This window comes from Aquarana catesbeiana, linkage group LG05 (genome assembly GCF_042186555.1).
Source record: "Aquarana catesbeiana isolate 2022-GZ linkage group LG05, ASM4218655v1, whole genome shotgun sequence".
Classification (NCBI taxonomy): domain Eukaryota; kingdom Metazoa; phylum Chordata; class Amphibia; order Anura; family Ranidae; genus Aquarana; species Aquarana catesbeiana.
In genome coordinates, this window is record NC_133328.1 from 40,026,658 (window position 1) to 40,043,362 (window position 16,705).

At 41.5% G+C, this 16,705-nt stretch overlaps 1 protein-coding gene across 7 annotated transcripts in view; it reads right to left on the bottom strand.

The window, feature by feature from the left end:
* AKAP9 (A-kinase anchoring protein 9) overlaps positions 1–16,705 on the bottom strand; it is a 377,557-nt gene that overhangs the window by 104,668 nt on the left and 256,184 nt on the right. For all 7 annotated transcript variants that reach the window (XM_073629643.1, XM_073629641.1, XM_073629642.1 and 4 more), the window contains one exon: positions 6,662–6,874. In XM_073629643.1, coding sequence (XP_073485744.1) covers positions 6,662–6,874 — 213 coding nt within the window. The remainder of the gene's footprint in view (positions 1–6,661; positions 6,875–16,705) is intronic.

The window sequence follows — 16,705 nt, forward strand, 5'->3', positions numbered from 1 at the left end:
CATATTACCTCCCTCACTCTTCTGCTTCTCCTAATCGCTGGAGATATTTCCCCAAACCCTGGGCCTCCCTTATTTAACTGTGCCCAACACACCCATCACCATCACCCTACACCCTCTGGCAGTAGTCGCACTCTACACAATTTAGTCTCCATTCCTCTTCTTCCCAACGCCAGCCTCCCTCTCTCCTGTGCCCTCTGGAACGCCCGCTCTGTCTGCAACAAACTCACTGCTGTTCATGACCTCTTTGTCACTAATTCCTTTAATCTACTTGCTCTCACCGAAACCTGGCTCCACGAATATGACACCCCTTCTCCTGCTTCCCTCTCCCAGGGTGGCCTTCACTGGACTCACTCCCCTAGGCCTAATGGACGCAAGGGAGGTGGAGTGGGATTCCTCCTATCCCCCCAGAGCACCTTCCAGGTTATTCACCCTCCTCCCTCTTTTTCCCTCTCATCATTAGAAGCCCACTGTATACGTCTATTCTCTCCTACTTCCCTAAGAATTGCTGTGATCTACCGGCCCCCTGGACCATTATCGACTTTCCTTGATGAGTTTTCTGCCTGGCTACCCTACTTTCTCTCTTCGGATATTCCCACAATCCTTCTCGGTGATTTCAACATCCCTGCTAATACAAACACTCCCGCTACTTCTAAACTTCTTAGTCTAACCTCTTCATTTGACCTGAAGCAATGGGTACAGGCTTCTACTCACTCTGATGGCAACACCCTTGACCTTGTATTCTCCTACCTATGCACTCCATGCAACTCTTCAAACAATCCTTTTCCTCTCTCGGACCACCACCTTATTAGTTTCTCTCTCCCCCTGTCTTCCACCACCTTTCCTTCCAATCGCCTAACCATCACCCGTAGAAACTTTCGCAACTTCAACTCCTGTCTCCTCTATTCTGCTACTGACCACCTCTATGACAAAATCTCTCCCATGTCCTGCCCCAACCAAGCCATGTCCATCTACAATAAATCTCTGTCCTCCACCCTGGATAAGCTCGCTCCCCTCACTACACGCAGAATCAGGCCTCGACCCCTACAACCCTGGCAAACAGATGACACTAAAATTCTCAAAAAACGTAGTCGCGCTCTTGAGCGTCTGTGGCACAAGACTAAGTCTCTCAAAGACTTCAACCAATACAAATCTGCCCTCCAAATATACTATTCTTTCCTCCACACTGCCAAGCAAACCTATTTTACAACTCTTATTAACACTTTCTCATCCAATCCCCGTAAACTCTTCTCTACCTTCAACTCTCTACTTTGTCCTCCACTGCCTCCACCCACTGACTTACTCACTGCCCAGGAAATCGCTAATCACTTCAAAAACAAGATTGATACAATCCGTGGTGAAATCTCTATTCTACAGGTATCTCCCCCAGCTAAGACCCCATGTCAACAGATACAACTGACACTCCCCCTATTCAAATCTACTACTACAGATGAAGTTGCTAAACTCCTTTCTATCGCCCACCTAACCACCTGTCCCCTGGACCCTATTCCCTCTCAAATGCTACGGTCACCCTCTGACCCCATCCTACACTCTCTAACCCACATCTTCAATCTCTCCCTCACCTCTGGCATCTTCCCCGATGCTCTAAAACATGCACTGGTCACCCCCATACTCAAAAAGCCGTCCTTGGACCCTACCAATCTTAACAACCTACGCCCAATCTCCTTGCTCCCCTTTTCCTCTAAACTCCTTGAACGCCTGGTTTACAACCGAGTGACCACCTCATTAAAAACAACCTTCTTGATCCCCTTCAATCTGGATTTCGCCCTCAACACTCCACAGAAACTGCTCTTTTAAAACTCACAAATGACCTACTAACTGCAAAAACCAATGGACACTATTCTGTACTCCTACTTCTGGATCTTTCAGCTGTCTTTGACACGGTTGACCACCCCCTCCTCCTCAAAAAACTTTACTCCCTCGGTCTCCGTGACTGTGCTCTTCAGTGGCTCTCATCCTACCTATCCCAACGCACCTTCAGTGTCACTTACAATTCTACTTCCTCCACTCCTCTTCCCTTCTCTGTCGGGGTCCCCCAAGGTTCTGTTCTTGGACCTCTTTTATTTTCAATCTACACCTCTTCCCTGGGTCAGCTGATAGCTTCTCACGGCTTTCAATATCATTTCTATGCTGATGACACACAAATCTATCTCTCCACCCCTCAACTCACTCCATCAGTCTCCTCACGCATCACTAACTTACTAACCGACATATCTGTATGGATGTCAAACCACTTCCTCAAACTCAACTTGTCCAAAACCGAGCTTATAATATTTCCTCCCCCACGTTCCTCTTCCCCCGACTTCTCTGTCAAGAGCAATGGCAAAACCATCCACCCGTCCCCACATGTCAGGGTACTAGGTGTTATCCTGGATTCTGAACTCTCCTTTCAGCTCCACATCCAATCACTTTCCAAAGCTTGCCGCCTCAACCTCCGCAACATCTCTAAACTTCGTCCCTTTCTAACCAATGAAACCACAAAGCTCCTGATTCACTCCCTGGTTATCTCTCGCCTTGACTACTGCAACTCACTCCTCATTGGCTTACCTTTAAACAGACTATCCCCCCTTCAGTCCATCATGAATGCTGCTGCCAGACTCATCCACCTTACAAACCGCTCAGTGTCTGCTACCCCTCTCTGCCAATCCCTCCATTGGCTACCACTCGCCCAACGAATTAAATTCAAAATACTAACAATAAGTTACAAAGCCATCCACAACTCTGCCCCCAGCTACATCACTAACCTAGTCTCAAAATACCAACCTAATCGCCATCTCCGTTCCTCCCAAGACCTCCTGCTCTCTAGCTCCCTCATCACCTCCTCCCATATCCGCCTCCAGGACTTCTCCCGTGCCTCGCCCATCCTCTGGAATTCCCTACCCCAATCTGTCAGACTGTCTCCAACTTTATCCACTTTTAGGCGATCCCTGAAAACTTTCCTCTTCAGAGAAGCCTATCCTGCCTCCATCTAACAACTGCACTATTTTCTCCATTAGCTCATCCCCCACAGCTATTACCCTTTTGTATCACTTGACCCTCCCTCCTAGATTGTAAGCTCTAACGAGCAGGGCCCTCTGATTCCTCCTGTATTGAATTGTATTGTACTTGTACTGTCTGCCCTAATGTTGTAAAGCGCTGCGTAAACTGTCGGCGCTATATAAATCCTGTATAATAATAATATAGTAGCTGTGCATTTCTCACCCTCGTCTTATACTCGGGTCAATAAGTTTTTCCCATTTTTTTTGTGGTAAATTAGGGCCTCGACTTATACTCGGAACGACTTATACTCGAGTATATACGGTAATAATCTTATATCCCATAGAAAGAACTGACCAAATCATGGATTGGTTGTGTCAAAAAGGGGCAGTAGACCTTGAAAGTGCTTGAAAAATGTTTTTTTTTTTTTTTTAACTGGTGTGTCTGATTTGTTCCCTGGTGACAGGTCCTCTATGATTTAATGAATACACCTTTTTGTATATAAAACACAATATTTAGTTAACTGTAGGAAGAAGTCAACAATTATATTAAAAAAAAAATAGGTTTAGACATTAAAAACAAGTATTATATTCAAAAAAATCTATAAGCAACAAATGAAAAAGCTTTAAAATACAATTTAGCACAACCAGAAAAAACACTAAACAAAGTGGTAAGTTTGGGAAAAAAAAAAAAAACATAACCTTTTCAGTTTCAAAAATTGTGGTAATGTTTTTAAAAAATAATATTACGGCAGGAAATGCATTAAATGGTTGTAGCTTTATATATATAATTTCTAATCGCAGCTTTGCTTTTTGTAGAAACTATATTTCAGGCAGTACGACAGCCTGAGGGTCTGGAAGAGCTTGTGTTTTTTTATTTTGATAAAGGATAACGCCAGTTAAAATTAAGAAGAAGGTCTAGAACCTCTGTCAGTGTTTTAGTGCTGTTTGGCACTCTGTTGAGATTTCTCCTCACTTCCTGTCTCTGTCATATCACTAGGAGGGAAGGACGATCTCCACAACAGGTATAAAGCTAACAAGAAAATCAGATTTACAGAGAGTGGGAATAGTAAGCTCTTAAGTTTTTTTTTGTTTTTTTTAAATGTCTCACTTCCTATTCAGCCAACCACGATTACTAGGACAGGAAGTAAGAGGATAGAGAAGGAGGATCATGTCCTGCCTCACTCCAGCCAAAGTTCCCTTGAAGCAAAGTACTAAAATCTCATTCATTCAAACCATTATTAAAGTGTTTGTTACCCCATCATTTCATATTCTTGATTTGTGCCAGCTGAACCATGTGCTTGTTTGAAAAAGTATTCTGTTCTCTTTGTATTGCTTTCTTTGTGTAAAATTCCTGCCAGTCCCTCTGCTTTCCTAATAAAATGACAACACTAAGCAGGAGAGAAAAGCGTGGTCAGTTTACTGGCTGTGCTGGGAACTCAGACTCCTCTCCTCAATTGATTAAACATGTCCTAACACCCCCCACCCCCTGCACAGTCCTTCACTGGGAAGATCAGTTTGCTGCTGCTTCCTCTTCCACCAGCTCTTACACAGCTGAGAACTGAGGGAATGTGATCACTTATATAAAAGGCAAAAAGGTAATTTATATATATATTTTTTATATCTATACACAAATGTTTTGCCTTTCATTTTTATTTTAAGCAGAATGAGTTGTTTTACAAGGTGATAGTTTACAATCACTTTAACAGAACTTTTATGTGAATTAGTTCACAAAGATGAGTTCTGCTAGTAAGCAAAAGGGGTTTAATCCAAAGGAGAACCATGGTGGTTTTTTTTTAGTAAATATACATTTTGAATACTTTTAGGTTTATTTCAAAATGATTTTTGATGAGAAGCTCCCATTTTTATGCACTTGCTGTGGCAATTTATAATGACTCCATTACATATCCAGACTAGGTTTTTCCATTTATCCAGAGAGTATGACTGAAGCTGGCTGTGGATGGATTGAAAATCATCCAGTTCACCAGAGACGGGCTGAATTTCAATCCATCTATGGCTGTTCCCATTCGAGAGCAGTCGATCTAAGCAATTTTGCTTTGATCGGCGCTGGAGCCAATTGGCTGCAGCGCTGATCAGTGTATTCTGACAGCGGGGGGAGTCCCTGCTGTCGGAATATAACAGCGCAATGGGGAGGATTCCCTAATACACCTCCAATGTGTGGATGGTGGAATAATCATTGTTTTTTCTGATGGACCACCCTAACATCTCTGCCTATTATTTCCACTTTTGTAGAAGTCCCACTACATGTTTGTTTTCTCTTCCCATTCACACAGAACATCTAAAAATATTATTTTAAATTGTATGTTTCTCATCTCTCTAGTGCAGTGGTTCTCATCTCCGGTCCTCAGGACCCACTAACAGGCCAGAATTAAAGAATTACCTTGGGGAGATGCAGAATAGAATACTGCAATCACTGAGCAGGAAATGATATCACCTGTACGTACACTGTGAACAGGCTGTTTATGTAGCTTGAGCCACCAGGTGCTACGTGCAGGCAGCGGGGATGCAGCAGATGCACAGACACAGCTGCTTGTCCTAATTTGAGAGGTATAAAGCTACTTTCACACTGTCGTTTATCGACGCTATTTGGCCGCTAGCGGGGCGGTTTTAACCCCCGCTATCAGCCAAAAAAGGGGTAAAACCGCACGCAAAGCGCCGCTGCAACAGCGGTTTGCCGGCGGTGCCCCATTGTTTTCAATGGGCAGGGGCACTGTAGGAGCGGTGTATACACCGCTCCTACAGCGCTGCAAAGATGCGGCTTGCCGGACTTTTTCTACCGTCCTGCAAGCGCACCGCTCCAGTGTGAAAGTACTCAGGCTTTCGCACTGGACAGACAGGAGAAGCTGTTTACAGGCGCTATTTTTAGAGCTGTAGTGCCTGTAAAGCGCGTGAAAGTAGCTTTAGGGGGAGCAGCCTAAGGCCCTATAGGAAGTTTGCAGGTGTGCAATTACTTGGGAAACACACATTTATTATTTTTTGCCAGCCTAGAGTTGACCTTTAAATAATAGCTATAATGTCCATTATGTGCCTCAATACATAGAAAAAGTAAGAGACTGACCAGTGTGTTCAAATAGGCTGCTGTGTGGCTCCCTGTGGGTTGAAGAGCACGGATCTTGCAAGAGTGTGAAGGGTGTGTATAAAACTTTGGGGTTGCTAGGCAGTCATTTTAGGGGTAACTACACAAAAGTATAGTAATCCTTAAACATACGTTGATAAGATGTGGTTACTTTAATTCGCTCACACATACAGATCCTAAACAATAAAAAAAGTTGATTCCCTTTAACTGGATCACTTTTGCAAATTAGCATATTAAATGAATTCTCCTCCCTCTGCTTATTGGCTGGATCAAAGTTATAAACTAAGCGGCCACCTTTTAAAAATTTTATAAGCCTGCTTGCGTTTTAGGTTAAGTGGCCCTTTAAGAGGAATTATATAATCCTGTTTCATTACTATGACAAGTATAATGGCCTTATAATTATACAGCTATGTGACAAATGACAAGCCCTAGTTATATAAGCCACCCATCAGGTGTCTGGAGAGGACTGGCTGCGTGTTATGGGACAACAGAGATGAAATGTAACACGGATACTTTATGTCAGACAGGCATAATTATAGGAACAGTAAAGGATTATTACAGGGATACCTACGTTGTTCGGCAGGTGCTGCACTGGCCTTCAGAGCAAGTTTCTGGCGGGACAGCAGCTCCTTCTCCTCCTGCATCTGCTGCTGCTCCTGTTCCAGTTCCTGCAATCTGTTACCTGTACTCTGCAGCTCCTGCTCCAGATGCCGGATAAGATCATTTTTTTCCTGCATCTGCTTCTCAAGAAAGACTCTCTCGTCTGTGTATCCATCGAGGAGGCCTGAAGGGGACATAGAGAACTGTTAGAAAAAAAGATTGGTTGCAAAGGAACAGTACAAATGGCAATTGTACTTATTCATTTTTAGTGCTTTTTTAGGTGTCATATATACAATAAAAGTCATATAACAAATTCTTTCTATTAGTGCATAGAAAGTATATATAGATTTATAAGCAATAACATGCTTGAGGGGGCCTGACAAGAATAAAATTGCGGATCTACCACTGGTGACTTGTTTTTTGAAGTACAAGCTCCAGGCCAATCCCCCTCACCTTCATTTCACAACTTACAGTGATATTAACCACTTCAGCCCCGGAAGGCTTTACCCACTTCCTGACCAGGCCATTTCTTGCGATACGGCACTGCGTCGCTTTAACTGACAATTGCGCAGTCGTGCGACGCTGTACCCAAACAAAATTTATGTTTTTCCCCAACAAATAGAGCTTTCTTTTGGTGGTATTTGATCACCTCTGCGGTTTTTATTTTTTGCGCTATAAACAAAAAATGAGCGACAATTTTGAAAAATAACCAACATTTTTTAACTTTCTGCTATAAAACACTTCCAAAAAAAAAAAAAAAATGTATAATAAAAATGAATGTAAAAAAAAAATGTATTCATCAGTTTAGGCCGATATATATTCTGCTACATATTTTTGCTCAAAAAAAAAAAAAAAATCACAATAAGCGTATATTGATTGGTTTGCGCAAAAGTTATCGCAAAAAAATAGGGGATAGATTTATGGCATTAATATTATTTATTTTTTCACTAGTAATGGCAGCGATCAGTGATTTTTAGCGGGACTGCGACATTGCTGTGGACAGATCGGACACCTAACTGACATTTTTGACACTTTTTTGGGAACCAGTGACATTATTACAGTAATCCCTGCTAAAAAATATGCACTGACATTGTACTATACACTACTATACACTGGCAGGAAAGGGGTCAACATCAGGGGCGATCAAGGGGTTAAATGTGTTCCCCGTTTGTGTTTTCTAACTGTATGGGGGACTGTGTGACTGGTGAAACACACAGATCTGTCTTCCTGCTTAGCAGAAAGACAAAGAAGACAACTGTGACAATGTCACTTCATATCCAATCCAACCAAGATTTGTTCATGGGAATGTTTTTTTTTTTTCTCTTTCGCTCTCAAAGTTTCCCTTTACTGTAACATTTTCAAAGAGTATCACAATTGTGCCAGCAGTTTAAATATGCATGGAATAATATTGGACAAAAAAGGGGGGTGACCAACTAGTTTAGGGGAGGGAGCCGTGCCACGTCCAATATTATATAAACACAAAAAACAAAGGGTTCCCCTAAATGGACTTTTCCGGCACTTGCATAGACAATCAAGGTTTATACAAAATAAAGAGTGTTTATGTATAATAAAAAACGTGTAATTTTATTTGAAAAATACAATTGTTAAGATAACATAGTAGGGCTACATAATATTCATGATGAACAACACATAGTAGATCATTTATCACGCTCTACTATGTGTTGTTCATCATGAATATTATGTAGCCCTACTATGTTATCTTATATATCTAGTGCTTGTTTTTAACAATTGTATTTTTCAAATAAAATTACACGTTTTTTATTATACATAAACACTCTTTATTTTGTATAAACCTTGATTGTCTATGCAAGTGCCGGAAAAGTCCATTTAGGGGAACCCTTTGTTTTTTGTGGAATAATATTGGAGCTCTGTACAGTGCCTTGAAAAAGTATTCACCCCCTTGGCTTTTTTGTTACATTACAGCCTTTAGTTCAATGTTTTTTTTAATCTGAATTATATGTGACGGATCAGAACACAATAGTCTAAGTTGGTGAAGTAAAATTAGAAAAGTATATACATAAAACTATTTTTCAGAAATAAAAAACTGATAATTGGCATGTGCATATGTATTCACCCCCTTTGTTATGAAGCCCATTAAAAGCTCTGGTACAACCAATTCCCTTCAGAAGTCACATAATTAGTGAAATGATGTCCACCTGTGTGCAATCTAAGTGTCACATGATCTGTCATTACATATACACTCCTTTTTGAAGGGCCCCAGAGGCTGCAACACCTAAGCAAGAGGCACCACTAACCAAACACTGCCATGAAGACCAAGGAACTCTCCAAACAAGTAAGGGACAATGTTGTTGAGAAGTACAAGTCAGGGTTAGGTTGTAAAAAAATATCCAAATCTTTGATGATCCCTAGGAGCACCATCAAATCTATCATAAACAAATGGAAAGAACATGGCACAACAGCAAACCTGCCAAGAGATGGCCGCACACCAAAACTCACGGACCGGGCAAGGAGGGCATTAATCAGAGAGGCAGCACAGAGACCTAAGGTAACCCTGGAGGAGCTGCAGAGTTCCACAGCAGAGACTGGAGTATCTGTACATAGGACCACAATAAGCCGTACACTCCATAGAGTTGGGCTTTATGGCAGAGCAGCCAGAAGAAAGCCATTACTTTTAGCAAAACAAAATGGCACGTTTTGAGTTTGTGAAAAGGCATGTGGGAGACTCCCAAAATGTATGGAGGAAGGTGCAGTCTGAGGAGACTAAAATTGAACTTTTTGGCCATCAAAGAAAACGCTATGTCTGGCGCAAACCCAACACATCACATCACTCAAAGAACACCATCCCCACTGTGAAACATGGTGGTGGCAGCATCATGCTGTGGGGATGATTTTCAAAAGTCAGGACTGGGAAACTGGTCAGAGTTGAGGGAAAGATGGATGGTGCTAAATACAGGGATATTCTTGAGCAAAACCTGTACCACTCTGTGTGTGATTTGAGGCTAGGACGGAGGTTCATCTTCCAGCAGGACAATGACCCCAAACACACTGCTAAAGCAACACTTGAGTGGTTTAAGGGGAAACATGTAAATGTGTCGGAACAGCCTAGTCAAAAGCCCAGACCTCAATCCAATAGAAAATCTGTGGTCAGACTTAAAGATTACTGTTCACAAGCGCAAACCATCCAACTTGAAGGAGCTGGAGCAGTTTTGCAAGGAGGAATGGGCAAAAATCCCAGTGGTAAGATGTGGCAAGCTCATAGACACTTATCCACAGCGACCTACAGCTGTGATAGCCGCAAAAGGTGGCTCTACAAAGTATTGACTTTAGGGGGGTGAATAGTTATGCACATTGACTTTTAACAGAATTTTCTGTTAATTTGTCCTATTTGTTGTTTGCTTCACAATAAAAAAAAAAAAAAAAAATCTTCAAATTTGTGGGCATGTTCTGTAAATTAAATGATACAAATCCTCAAACAATCCATGTTAATTCCAGGTTGTGAGGTAACAAAACACGAAAAATGCCGGGGGGTGAATACTTTTGCAAGGCACTGTACATAATACAGTTCCTCGCAGCATATGACATGTACTGACAGTATCATGAAACACATCAGAGGACTTGTGGCTGAGCTGTTGCCTCCACACTGCTTAATTGGTATCATAAGAGCCAATGCATCAAACCTGGGTTGATGCTATCAATCTAAATGATAACTTTTCACAAGGATAATGCTTGTTGGATGAACAAACAACTGGCATCTTAAAACCTGACCAATGGATTGAAATTGATGTTAAATGCTCAGTTTATTAGGCACTTTCAGCAGCAGATAGAATCACTTACTGAGTGTGCAGCTTCTTCATATTTTAATCCTTGCCTATGTTCCATGTTTTTTTTCTTTTAAAATTACACACATGCTATACTTACCTGGTTTTGCACAGAGCAGCCCTGATCCTCCTCTTTTCTGGTCCCCCCCGCCAGCGCTCCTTGCCCCTCCTTTGCTAAGCGGGCACCTGAGCAGGCTTGCTCCCGAGCCACTGCGCTGTCTTTCTGCCCCGCCTCCTCATTGGCTCACTGGCTGAGATTGACAGTAGCGGGAGCCAATGGTTCCCGTTGCTGTCTCAGCCAATGAGGAGGCAGAGACCCCCTGGAAAGTTGCTGGATCAGGTAAGTATTGGGGGGGGGGGGGGGGGGGGCTGTACACAGAAGGGTTTTTACCGTCATCCATAGAATGCACAAAGGTAAAAAAATCGGGAGCCTTTAAAACCACTTTAAGCTGGTGCCATGATCACTGCATAGGTTTCCTGTTTCAGTGTGGCTCCTTTATCTTGCAGCATCCTATGGAGTCACCATTACATATAGGGACTAAAGTTGTGTCTCCCTTTTATCACAGAACCATGGTCTAGGATGGCAAGGGACTCTCCTACATCTCCCTCCTTCAAGAGGTCTGAATCTAGACTGTATACTGTTCAGACTTTACTGTGATTTGAAAACCAGAAGTTAAGGGAAGCAGCACTGAGAGAAAGAGCCCACTGCGTTGAAAGTTGTAAAACTAAAAAACAGGAGCAATTAAGTTTGGAATTGAAGAATTACAAGTCCAGTGCTCACATTAGAATAACATACTGTAATCTCCATAATACTTATGGGGGGGTGTAACCATCAACACATGTCACACAATGCGGGGAACTGTATTTATGTAGGAGTACAGAACTCCAGTATTACTTTATGTATATTTGAGCTGCCAACACAATTGTGATACTTTTTGTAGTTTTACCATATACTGTAGTGAATGCAGCGCAACCCTCCACTCTAAAAGTAAAACCCTGACAGGTGCAAAATCTATACAAATGTAAATGTGCAAGTATGTCACCTAATGAAGAGTGGTGAAAACCTCCTCAACTCACAATCTTATCCATGCATAAAATTATACCTATTCTGCATAAATACAAACGCCAACAAAAGTGTATAAGTGAATATCATTAAAGGGGATGTAAAGTCTCAGGGTTTTTCACCCTAATGCATTCTATGCATTAAGGTGAAAAACCTTTTGTGGTGCAGTTCCCCCCAGAGCCCCCCTTTTACTTACCTGAAGCCGATCTTTCCAGCGACAAGAATGAGCACAGCACCTCCAGCCGCTGTCTCGGGTCCTCATTGGATAGATTGATAGCAGCAGGAGCCATTGCTGTCGATCAAGTCCGGTGACGCGGGAGCCGGGGCCGAGTCCTGCTGTCTGTGTCAATGGACGCAGCAGCAGGACACGGCAGTGCGCCCGCAAGAGTGCCCCCATGGAATGCGGCTCACCGTGGGGGCACTCGATGTGGGGAGGAGCCAGGAGCGCCACTGGGGGACCCCAGAAAAGGAGGATCGGGGCCACTCTGTGCTAAACCCTTGCACAGAGCAGGTAAGTAGAACATGTTTGTTATTTTAAAATGAAAAAAAAAAAAAAACTAACCTTTACAATCACTTTGAGTGGATTGGTGAATAGGTGAGTGGTGGTAAACTCCCTAGCTCATCTAACGGCTCTAGTCAGAGGAGACCAAAATTGAACTTTTTGGCCTAAAAGAAAAACGCTATGTGTGGCGGAAAACAAACACTGCACATCACCCTGAACACACCATCCCCACCGTGAAACATGGTGGTGGCAGCATCATGTTGTGGGGATACTTTTCTTCAGCAGGGACAGGGAAGCTGGTCAGAGTTGATGCGAAGATGGATGGAGCCAAATACAGGGCAATCTTAGAAGAAAACCTGTAATGCCGCGTACAGACGATCGGACTTCTCGTTGGAAAAAGATATGATGGCTTTTCCGATGGGATTCTGCTCAAGCTTGCCTTGCATACACACGGTCACGCAAAAGTTCACTGAACTTACGACCGTCAAGAACGTGGTGACGGGTGACGTACAACACTACGACGAGCCAAGAAAATGAAGTTCAATGCTTCCGAGCATGCCTCGAATTGCTTCCGAGCATGCGTAGGAATTTTGCGCTTCGGACTTGCCACAGAAGATCGCATTTTCGGATAGGAACTTTTCCCGACCGAAAAATTAAGAACATACTCTCAATCTTTTGCCAGCCAGCAAAAGTCCGATGCAGCATACACACGGTCGCATTTTCCCACGAAAAACTCTCATCGGTCTTTTGCAGGCTAAAATTCCAATCGTGTCTTTATTAGACATTAGAGTCTGCAAAAGACTTGAGACTGGGGCGGAGGTTCACCTTCCAGCAGGACAACAACCCTAAACATACAGCCAGAGCTACAATGGAATGGTTTAGATCAAAGCATATTCATGTGTTAGAATGGCCCAGTCAAAGTCCAGACCTAAATCCAATTGAGAATCTGTAGCAAGACTTGAAAATTGCTGTTCACAGAGGCTCTCCATCCAATCTGACAGAGCTTGAGCTATTTTTTAAAGAAGAATGGGCAAAAATGTCACTTTCTAGATGTGCAAAGTTGGTAGAGACATCCCCAAAAAGACTTGCAGCTGTGATTGCAGTGAAAGGAAGTTCTACAAAGTATTGACTCAGGGGGGCTGAATACAAATGTACACCACACTTTTCACATATTTATTTGTAAAAAAAAAATTAAAAACCATTTATCGTTTTCCTTCCAATTCACAATTATGTACCACTTTGTGTTGGTCTATCACATAAAAATCCCAATAAAATACATTTACGTTTTTGGTTGTAACATGACAAACTTTGGAACATATCAAGGGGTATGAACATGTTTTCAAGGCACTGTATGTCCAGCTCTAGTAGGCCTTCAGAATAATGGAGTTCTAGACTTGCAGTAAACTTTTACTATACACCTACATGGATATAAAAGCAAAGTATTTGTGGTACAGGGTGGAGACAGAACTGTGTACAATGACTGGCCAATCTGCAAGGAACAAAAACACGCTCCCTACACATTTCATACAGGTATGATGAGCATGACCCACTATGTACATAGCTGGCACTTACAATTGCTATGAGACCGGGGATTACAAACATTATCATTGCGTCACATCTCATTAAACCTTAAAAGAGGATAAGATGAAAATTCCTTTTTTGGACACGCAATTACCACCCCGGACCTATCAGTTATTAATAGTTAAACTCACATAAATATTGACTGAGCAAGTCTGTACAGGTTTACAGCATTGTCTGCGCATTCCAGCTGTCATATCGGCTCATCTAAAAGGATTCTTACACCTGCCACTACAATCCCCACCATGGAAACACTGTTTCCACAATAAGTAGATCCCAGGGAGGATCTTCTGTGCCTCTGTTTATGGAGGAAGCTGCAGCACAATTTTCACAACATGCTAATGACTGGCAATACTGACAGCCCCGAAGGAAGCTTTACTAACTGCTGCCTGTAAACAAACTATTCATACTCTACACTAAAACTATATCCATATCCTCCCCAAATCCATTCACATCTGCTACTTGATCTTCACCCTAAAAACAAAAAATTGGGATAAGATACTGGTGTTCACTCACAAGGCCTCCATATCTACCAGAGCTCAGGAATGGAATTAGAAGATCTTATCTAGATGGTATAGATGTCCCTCATTTCTACATAATATGGAAGTCTCCATACCAAACATTTGTTGGAGATGCACCAATGCTCCGGGTAATATGGGGGGGGGGCGGTGGACCTGTCCATTATTCACGGTATTCTGGGATAAAATCCTCCAACTATATTAGAAATTGGTTGGAGACTGGATTCCTAACGATCCCCTGATTACATTGTTATCATTGACGCCTGGGTCCTTTAAACAGAATAAAAGAGGGTTACTTTGCCACTTTTTAACCGCAGCACGCACAGTTATATCAAGAAACTGGTATAAATCGGGCACCACCCTTTGAATGGCCATGTGAGATGGATTTTTTTGAGCCACATGGAACAGATTGACCTCCTGGGAAAACGACAAATATTACTATATATAGTATATATAGAATTTGCAACATATTTTTTTAAAAATATTCATTTATTCAATTATTAAAAAAAAAAAAAAAAAAAAAACATTGTTTTTCTTTTCTCCCTCCTTCTATTTTCTTTTTTTTTTTTTTTGGTTTGCTTTCTTTCTTTTCATCTTTATGTCATTTGTAAGAATGTATGAAAGGAAAAAGGAAAAATCTATATTTACCATTATAACTTAAAAAGTAGGACCAGCCAAAAAAAAAATAAATAAAAAAAAAAGTAAAAGTCAGTAGTTACAAATACTGTAGCTTCTGACTTTTTAATATTAGGGCACTTAACTGTCCAGGGAACCCGCGAGGTCGGCACCCCAGCTGATCTTCGGATCGCCTCCCGGGCAGCACTTTCTAATTGGCCCGGCAGCGGGGTGGGGGGGCCGAACTTTCAGGAGATCAGGCAGCGGCTCGTCTCCCAGAAGTGGGGAAGGAGACCTGTCATAAACAGTTCCCCGTTCCTCTGTGAAAGGTGCTAAATGTGATACCTGGGGGATCGGGGCGGTGGGGTTTGGGGGGAGGGGGCGGTGGGGTTTGGGGGGGAGGGGGCGGTGGGGTTTGGGGGGGGGGGGGGGCATATAAGTGGAATTTCCACAAGTGAACCTTTTCCTTTTGGGTGAAGATCCAATTTATTTGGCCTTTAATCTAATTTTGTATGAAATTGGTTAATACTATGTTTCACTGCCTCCTTGTACAGGTGCTCATGAGCTCCTGAACCTCTCCCTTTTCTAAGGCTGCAACTAACGATTATTTTCATAATCGATTAGTTGGCCGATTATTGTTTCGATTAATCGATTATTTGGTTGATAAGCTTAAAAAAAAAAAGCGTTGTGTATAATTTAGTTAATATGTAAAGTTTTAAAAAAAGGCAATTTATTCTTAAATATCTCTAAGCAGTGGTAAATATAAATAACTATATGGTTAGGGAGCAACATATCTAATCCACTCTGAGAATAACAGACGGAAGAGATATACTGTATATACTATTAGAGAAGAGATATACTGTATATGCTATTAGAGGATATATACTATTAAAAAAGGGTGAATCTGGTAAATATCAGACTCAGAGATCATTTTTTTTTATTTAAAAAACAATGTCTTCCTTCAAAAAAAAAATGGCATTTTAAGAACGTTTGTTCGATTTTCTAATCTAAGTGGGGTCAAATTGACATTCATTTTCAACCACGGTGACAATTTGGAAATAATAGAAAAACTTCTTGGTCAAAGGAATTTTCAGACAGTGTATGTGGTTTTTGTTCATTTTAAAAACAAGTGAAAATTTCAAACATTCTTTCATTCAGCGAATGTACAAAGATTTTTCGTCTGAATATTTTCTTCTGAAAATTGATCCGCGTGGCCAGCATAAGGCTCGGTACACACCCATGCAGTTTGCTTTTGATATGTTTCTGCAGTGCTTTTTGCTGTGCGTTTTGATTTTTGCACACGTGATTTTGCTGCAATTTGCATTTTTTTGCATTTTTTGGCCAATTTGTTGTTGGGCAGATTAAAAAACACAAATTGCTACAAAAAACGCATGCTTTTCTGCAGCTTTTCCATTGAAGTGTATTGAACCAAAAAAGCACAGTTTTGCATAAAAAAAGTAACTGAACCTCTCCAAATACGCAGCGGCTGAAAAAAAGCATAGATGTGAATGTGTCCCAAAGGAAGCCATGTAAATGAACTGCAGTGCCTTTCTGCAAAAAGCACCATAAAACACATAGATGTGAACCAGGTCTAAGACGTTTAGTAACATAATGGGGTTAAAAAAACCCCTAAAATTAGCCTTTTATAGTACAAAAAAAAACAGATAATCTCTATTGTGAGGGATTCATTTTTTTACTGTAGAACTGTGAAAGTAACATTTACAGTAGCGATTATTTGCTCTTTTTGTACTATAAAAGGCTCAATTTAATTTTTTTTAACCCCATTATGTTACTGGCCGATTAATCGATTAGGAAAATAATCGATTACTATTTTCATAATCGATTAGTTGTCGATTAATCGATTAGTTGTTTCAGCCCTACCCTTTTCCCCTCATTTCTATTTGTTTGGAATGAGCAGTGCACATTAGTTGCAGTCATG